Genomic DNA, 8,797 nt, shown 5'->3' on the forward strand with positions numbered 1-8,797 from the left:
TCAAAATGAAACTGCCAACCATCTCCTTAACGCCCTTTTATCGTTTTCGGATGCCTTCTCTGGATATTCTCGAGTCTTAAGATAATGCTTGATATCAAAGTACCAAGGTTTACCATCTACTTCCTCCTCGATGAAATGACAATACACTGGCCCCGCATGACTCTTCATTTCAATCATTGGCAATTCTGCATCTTGATCAACTTCAAACATCGACGACAAGGTAGCCAACGCGTCTGCTAATTGATTATCTTCTCGCGGTATATGATTAAACGTGATGGAATCGAAATACTCAATTAATCCCCTGATGTAAGCTTGGTATGGAATTAATTTAGTATCCCTAGTCTCCCATTCTCCCTTCAATTGATGGATAACCAAAGCTGAATCTCCGTATACATCCAGAATTTTTGCTTTAGACTCTATTGCTGCTCGAATACCCATAGCACAGGCTTCGTATTCTGCGATATTATTTGTGCAATTAAAACACAACCTTGCCGTCATTGGAATGTATTGATTCTTAGGAGAGATAAGCACTGCCCCTATTCCAAGCCCCATTACATTCGATGCCCCATCGAATAACACCGTCCAGGCATTTTCATTTTTGTCATCTCTGCTCTCAGCAAATAAAGCCATGATATCTTCATCAGGAAACTCAGGTTGCATCGGCTGATAATCACTAATGGGTTGATGGGCTAAAAATTCTGCTAAAGAGCTACCCTTGATAGATTTTTGAGTAACATATACAATGTCGTACTCCGATAATAGCATCTGCCATCGAGCTATCCTTCCAGTGAGAGCGGGCTTTTCGAATATGTACTTGATAGGATCCATTTTAGATATCAACCAAGTAGAGTGACTCAACATATATTGCCTTAAACGATGAGCAGCCCACGCCAGTGCACAACAAGTTCGCTCTAACGACGAATATCGTTGTTCGCAATCTGTGAACCTCTTGCTCAAGTAATATATGGCATGCTCTCTTTTCCCGTCTTCATCATGCTGACCCAATACACAACCTATTGAATTATCCAGTACGGTCAAATACAAAATGAGCGGTCTTCCTGGCATAGGTGGACGCAATACAGGAGGGTCCTGCAGGTATTGTTTGATCTTTTCGAAAGCAACTTGACAATCTTCATTCCAGACTACAGCCTGATTTTTTCGTAGCAACTTGAACATTGGTTCACAAGTAGCAGTTAATTGGGAGATGAACCTAGCAATGTAGTTCAGCCTTCCCAGAAAACCTCGAACCTCTTTTTCTGTTCTGGGCGCAGGCATTTCCGTTATCGCTCTTACTTTGTCAGGATCAACTTCTACCCCTCTTTGGCTGACAATAAAGCCCAACAATTTTCCAGACTTTACTCCAAACGTGCATTTGGTGGGATTTAACCTGAGTTTGTATTTTCTCAGTCTCTCAAATAATTTCCTTAGATTGAAAATATGCTCCTCTTCTGACTCCGACTTTGCAATCATGTCATCCACATAAACTTCAATTTCCTTATGCATCATATCATGAAAGAGTGTCACCATTGCCCTTTGGTATGTTGCCCCAGCATTCTTGAGTCCAAAAGACATCACCTTATAACAGAATGTTCCCCATAACGTGATAAAGGTCGTTTTTTCCATATCTTCCGGTGCCATTTTAATTTGATTATACCCCGAGAATCCGTCCATGAACGAAAATAACGAAAATTTGGCCGTATTATCAACCAGAGTATCGATGTGTGGTAACGGGAAATTATCTTTCGGACTTGCACGATTTAAATCACGATAGTCAACACACATTCGAACCTTCCCATCCTTCTTAGGCACTGGTACAACATTCGCTACCCATTGTGGGTATCTTGCCACAGCCAAAAATCCTGCGTCAAATTGCTTTTGGACCTCTTCTTTAATTTTTAAGGACATTTCCGGCTTCATTCTTCTCAGTTTTTGCTTGACTGGAGGGCATTCCGGCTTGAGTGGGAGCCTATGCTGCACAATATCGGTATCTAGACCCGGCATGTCATTGTAAGACCACGCGAACACATCTTTAAATTCCTTCAACAGTACGCGCAATCTTTCCCTCACTTCCGTTTTCATACCAGTACCGATTTTCACCTCCTTTATCTCATCCTTCTCTCCCAAGTTGAGTATTTCAATTTCCTCCTGATGGGGTTTAATCTCCTTAGATTCTTGTTCCACTAATCTCAACAATTCTGGAGAGGGTTCCACATCATCTTCGAAATCATCTTCCGTATTATTGATAGGGTGCTCAAAATTAGGAACATTGATATCGTTATTTTCAAAACAATCATTGTCACATCTACATCATTTAAATTTATGAAAAAGTATAAATAAATAAGATAAACAAAGAAAAATGCCAAATGATGATGAAATGCATCTTTATTATCACGCTGAGTGAAAAGTAAAAAAGAATCAATCCGCAAAATCTCAGTTCTAAAGCCCCAATCGAAACTATAAGCTTAATTAAAACTATTACATTTTGTTCACATTAAGCATCACAGGTAAATCCAGTGTTTCCCAATTGTTGAGTTGAGTATCAGGGGAGCAAGCCCACACAAAGCTCAAACTTTGAGTCCTTTCTTCATCCTCCACAGCTGCTATCTGGCCAGTGTTGATCCACCCTGCACTGCGGAAGCTTTCCTTGATGTCAACAATGTGAATTTTGCTCTCTTTGGGCCCTCGTCTTTCTGCACGGGCTAAACTGCGTTCCTTTCTTTCTTCTATCATCCTTTTCCTGTCTTCCTTGGTAGGTTTGTACCCCAAGCCATATCTGTTCTTGTTTTCAACGATTTCTATAGGGAATGCTCGCCCCTGCCGATATTTGCCCAAACCTTCCCCATATACATAGCCCCCTTTTATCATAATCTTGGCCATCATAATAGAAGCACATGATAGACGAGGATTTACTGGAAACGGTTCCACACAAGCATTTCCCACAATCTCCAACGACTGGAAGGCTGTCTCGAGAGCTTCTTCAGCCGCCTCGATGTAGCGTGTGGATGATGGCCCACTCACAAGAAGATCTTCTTCTCCTGATACTATCACCAGCTTATCTCCCATCACATACTTCAACTTCTGGTGTAGTGTAGAAGGCACAACCCCAGCCGAATGGATCCATGGGCGCCCCAACAGACAACTATAAGCTGGCAGGATATCCATAACCTGGAAAGTTATTTGAAAGACACAAGGGCCAACTTGCATTGGTAAATCCACCTCTCCCATCACCTCTCGTTTGCTACCATCAAACGCCCTCACAATCATTGAACTCGGCCTCATATGCATTCCCTCGCAAGGTAGCTTTTCCAAGGTTGCTTTCGGCATGACATTCAAAGAGGACCCATTGTCCACTAAAACACGTGCTATAACATGATCCAAGCATTTCACAGAGACGTGAAGAGCCTTGTTATGCCCTCTTCCCTCAGCTGGTATCTCTTCATCCGTAAAGGTGAGATAATTATTAGCAACAATATTGCCAACAATACCCTCGAATTTATTTAACGAAATACCTCGCTCTACGTGAGCCTCACTGAGTATCTTCATTAGCAACTTTCTGTGTGATGCTGAATGCATGAGCAAGTCTAACAAGGATATACGAGCGGGCATACGGTTTAACTGTTCCACCACCTTATATTCACTTTGTTGTATGAATTTTAAAAATTCACAAGCCTCCTCTTCAGAAACTTCTCTCCTCTCTTCCTTGTCGGGGATCTCCTCTGTCTGTGCACCCTTTCCCTTTAAGAATTCTTTTGCCTTCGCAGCCATCGTTGTTTCCTTATCATTGACTCTTTCTTGTGCCAACTCTGGTGATGTGAAAATTCGACCACTCCTAGTCATTCCACCTATCCCTGATATGTTTTTGACGACAGGGTCAACGCTTTGTGCTTCGCTTGACGCATGTGTCCCATATCTCCATGGGACGGCTTTTTCATTCTTGTAAGGAAAAGGAGCTGGTACACGGATAACAACGGGCGACCTTCCTTGAGTTGGTGGGATAGAGGTAGTCTTAGTGAAATGAATCACCAATGGTTCTGGTAAAATCATGCCGGATTCATCACCAGTTTGTGCAAATACATTTCCCTCCTCCTTCTTGTAGCATACCTGCATCAGGCCACGATCTAACAAGTCTTGCAGAATTTCTTCAAACTTAACACACTCCTCAATAGAGTGCTCAGCATCTGGGTGGAGCGCGCATGCTATATTCTCATCATAATCACCCTTCAAGATACCCACTTTCAGCAACGCCTCCAAAATAAACCTCCTAGAGCTCCTGACTTCTTTCACATTCCTCACCAGCTCATGCTCTTTCACTTCGACAGCATTCGTCGAAGCACTTCCATGCCCAGATAAAGGATTGGCCTCAATATTAGGCTTATCCTCTTGGAACTTTAACCACCCAGAATCAATTAGAGTCTGCACTTTATGCTTGAAAGCCAGACACCTCTCAGTGGAATGACCAGCGGCCCCTCCATGATAACTACACTTTGCATCTGCATCATAACCTCTTGGGTATGGAGGCTGCAAAGGCTTCAGGGGACAAACGACAACCAGACCTTGTTTGATAAGATGAGGCAATAATTCCGTATAAGTAGTAGGAATTGGGGTAAAATTAACATAATTTCTTTCTTGGTTCCTTCTTGGATAAGTATTTGGACCCACATTCATATTGGAACCTACGTTCGCCCCTCCCCTCCAATTATTCGTCGGAATGTATTGTGGTTGATAGTACCCTGGTTGCTGTTGAGGCCTAATTTGATGACCAAATGACGCATTAGCTGCATGTGGATGTTGACCCCAGTATGGTCGATAGTTATGAGTGGGAACCTGACCTCTCTACACCGGGGTTGCAGATGTTGCATGCACATCTCCTTCCTTTCTTTTTCCTGAGTTGAAGTTGGGTTTTTTGGAATGTGCAACCACCGATGAGCCATATGCAATTTTCCCATTCTTCAACCCGATCTCTATCCGCTCGCCTATCACGATGATATCGGCAAAATTTGAAGATACATTTCCCACCATATGTTCATAGAATGGTGGTTGGAGCGTATTAACAAACATTGCCACCATTTCTCTATCATACAAAGGTGGCTCAACTTGTGCAGCCAATTCCCTCCACCGCTGAGCATACTCCTTAAAAGTTTCGTTATCTTTCTTTGACATGTTTTGCAGCTGTAAACGATCTGGTGCAACATGTGTATTATATATATACTGCTTCACAAAAGCATCAGCCAAGTCCGCCCAACAACGAATTCGAGTCGGCTCTAAATGGGTATACCAGTTTAACGCCACTCCAGCCAAACTATCTTGAAAAACATGGATGAGCAGCTGCTCATCATAAGCATATGCAGCCATCTTTCTACAAAACATGGTTAGATGGCTCTTTGGGCATGTATTTCCCTTATACTTCTCAAAATCTGGCGCTTTAAACTTATGTGGTATTTTGACACCAAGAACCAAGCTCAATCTAGAAACATCCCCAAATCCATAACTTTCATACCCCTCAACAGCCCTCAACCTTGCCTCTAGGCTCTCCAGTTTATCCTTCGCCCCATCAACATTACTAGTTACCCCCTGAGACAAAGTATATGGCGCAGCCCTTGTAGAAAAGCCCTCTCCGGTAATCACAGGTGGCACCGGGGTTACTCGTACTCCATCAGTCATGCTTGCATACATCCCTTCATTTACCATAGGTGCAGACATTACAACAGGTCCCTGAGTATTGATTGGCGGTACGTTAGCAGTGGTAGGGAAAGAGAATGAAGTATGCTCCCCTTCTGTGTATTCTCCCACAGGTGGGGTGTAACCTGGAGGCAATCCATACATTGGGAATGAAACAGATTGGCTCCCAGCATTGAACAACGGAGGGTAATATTGAGCACTTCCCTCAACTTGCGCAGGGGTCACCCCTCCCGTAGTCTTCAGGGCTTCGAGAGCCGCCAAAATCTGGGTCATCTGATCCTTCAACTGGCTGACATCGGCCTTAATAGATTCGTGTGACTGCTCCCAATTCTCCATGACCTTCGAATTAGCTCTGGTCCTGTACGGATGTCTTGGAAAACTTGCCGTTGTTTTCTCACTTGTACTGATGATTATTTTTTATTAAATTAAATTAGATAAGGATGAAAAATGCAAAAAGAAAACATGATGCATGCTAGTGATAAGTGGAAATCACAAGATAACAATGACAATACTGATGGAAAATTAACACAAGCCGATACCAAACAAACATCCCCCATCTTTCATTTCAAGAAATTTGATCCATTACATCGTCTAAGGAACAAAACACATAACTCTGATGTACATCAATCCCGCGCCCGAGCAATGAAAGATTTCATCTCTCGCACCAACCATTTACAATGATTAATAAACAATTCTATTTCTGCTGATGAGTTACAAAAATGAGTGCTTGCTTCAGCATTCGACACCATCCTGGGGATGTCTTCAATTGCCCCGTTTGCCAAAGCAGCCAACTGAGAGAATCTTTCCTTCCAGTGCTTTACAGCCATTTCTTGTTCGGCGATGTGCTCTTCCATTCGCTTTATCAAGGCCTGATGCCTTTCTTCAAATTCTATCGACCTCCATCGCTCCTCCTGTTCCTCGATATATTCCTCCATTTGTCTTCTTTCCCTTTCTCTCATGGCAAAAACTTAAAGACCCATAAACATCCGCAAGGACTGCTGTTACAGGATTCTCTGATCTGGTTTTACTCGCCACGAAGACGTCTATCGCGGTGTAATCCACGAATTCTTCTATTTTGGGAAACAAGACAATGCCATATATGGTGAGGGCTAATACATCCATGAAAGTTTCCCAATCCTCTTTATCAGCCAAGTGATGTAAATACTGCTCTAGATATCCCTGTGATAACCCATGCACTTGATTCCTCATCATCATCCTGTCTTCAAGCTCCTTGGGATGTAATTTCATGATGGTAGCAATGGTGGGTATAGAGGCATGATGCTCTAAATGTTGATAGGGAGTGGTGCCCTCCAGTGGCAAACCCAAGATATGCTCGAACTCCTCTATGGTTGGCGCCAACTGAAAGTCTTGAAATGTGAAACATCGAAGCGGAGAATCATAATATTGTGCCAAGGCTGTGATAGCGGGTGTTTGTACTTCAACCTCCATCAAGTTCAACAAATTTCCAAATCTTCTCTGAAAGGTTTCTCTCTTTATAGTCTTAAGCCTTTTGCCCAAGTTTATCAGCCCGGTCAAGTTTCCAACATGGGTCCTTAGACTATACTTCTTTCTTAAATCGGAAGAGTCGGTGTGCTGTGTAGCATCGGATCTTGTGTTAACATCCATCTTGTATGAAGTCAAGTAGGTACTTGTGATTTCCTTTAAAATTAACATGTTACTAAATGATGTATGAATATGATGCATGATAATAAATCAACATGACGAAACAAAGCACATGCATGATATGAAATGTAATATCACAAAAAAATGAACAGCGTGAGGGTTACAGAAGTACATATTCCTCCCATTGTGCCCTATCAAAGGTTCACTGCTTGGAGTTCAAGGTCAAGTATATGCAATCTCACAAGGATGATTCCCTGAACCTAAAGGTCAAAGGTCACTAGAGCTATGGCCCCCTTCATAGCATCTCCACAACAGTCGAGTAATCAACTAGGTGTGGAAACACATATGAAGAGAACAGACTCTAGCTGGAGTTCTCACGATAGCCAAACAGGAAGTAAATCCCCAGTGAAGTCGCCATCTGTCGCAACCGGAATCGCGACGGGACGACGATCCAAAAAAGAAACGGGTTTGGAAAAGAGATTTGGAGTCGCCACCATAGTTTATTCTGGAAAACTACGGAAAAACCATAAAATAATAAGACACGGTCCACGAAAACCAGATTTTGGGTTCGGGAGTCGGTTACGTGTAGGGAAGGTATTAGCACCCTACAACGCCTGCCCGAAGGCAGTACCTTTAACTAAATGCACGAATATGATGTGGTTTTCAAAATGTTTAACTAGTCCCTAAAATAAAATTCTAAATAAACAAAATATATTTTTTAGTTTTTTGGGCCCGACAAGGATTGACCTTGCTCCTACGTATTCTCATTCAAAATGAGAAATCAGGGTTACGTAGTTCTTTCTAAAAGATTGTTTGTTGTTTGAAACCAGTTGTTTTTAATTTTTGCGGATTTTATGTTTTTTTTTTTAATATTTTCGAGAAAAAGAAAGGTAATGAATACTAGGCCGACGCGAACGGTCGCACGAGTACTCATACCTTTAAAATGATATTTAAATATTTTTAATTATTTTTTAAAAGATAGATAACGATATTAAACACTAGGACGATGCGAACGATCACACGAGTACTCATACCGTTATCTACTTATTTAGGAAGACTTGAGAGTATTGAGTGCTAGGCTGATGCGGACGATCGCACGAGCACTCATACCCTCGTTTAATATTATATAAATAAGAGAGAAAGGTATTGAACACTAGGACGATGCGAGCGATCACACGAGTGTTCAACCTTTAAAACATATTTCTGGAAATTTTATTTAAGAAAAGAAGAAAAGGTTTTTATCACAAGGACGACGCGAGCGGTCACACGTGTGCTTAAACCTTTAAAACATATTTTTGAAATTTTACTTAAGAAAAGAAGAAAATGTTTTTAGCACAAGGACGACGCGAGCGGTCACACGTGTACTTAAACCTTTAAAACGTATTTTTGAAATTTTACTTAAGACAAGAAGAAAAGGTTTTTAGCACAAGGACGACGCGAGCGGTCACACGTGCGCTTAAACCCTTAAATATTTTTTGTACATTATTTAAACTAT

The 8,797-nt window shown here is 41.8% G+C and overlaps 1 protein-coding gene across 1 annotated transcript; it reads right to left on the reverse strand.

The window, feature by feature from the left end:
* LOC128195331 (uncharacterized) lies at positions 1–6,533 on the reverse strand. Its single transcript, XM_052872592.1, has 4 exons — positions 6,349–6,533; positions 4,921–6,082; positions 2,480–4,833; positions 1–2,302 (listed from the first exon to the last, which is right to left on the reverse strand). The coding sequence occupies exons 1-4, from the start codon at positions 6,531–6,533 to the stop codon at positions 1–3; spliced, it is 6,003 nt and encodes a 2,000-aa protein (XP_052728552.1).
* Positions 6,534–8,797: the final 2,264 nt, after the last annotated feature.

This window comes from Vigna angularis, chromosome 2 (assembly GCF_016808095.1).
Source record: "Vigna angularis cultivar LongXiaoDou No.4 chromosome 2, ASM1680809v1, whole genome shotgun sequence".
In the NCBI taxonomy this organism is placed as follows: Eukaryota; Viridiplantae; Streptophyta; class Magnoliopsida; order Fabales; family Fabaceae; genus Vigna; species Vigna angularis.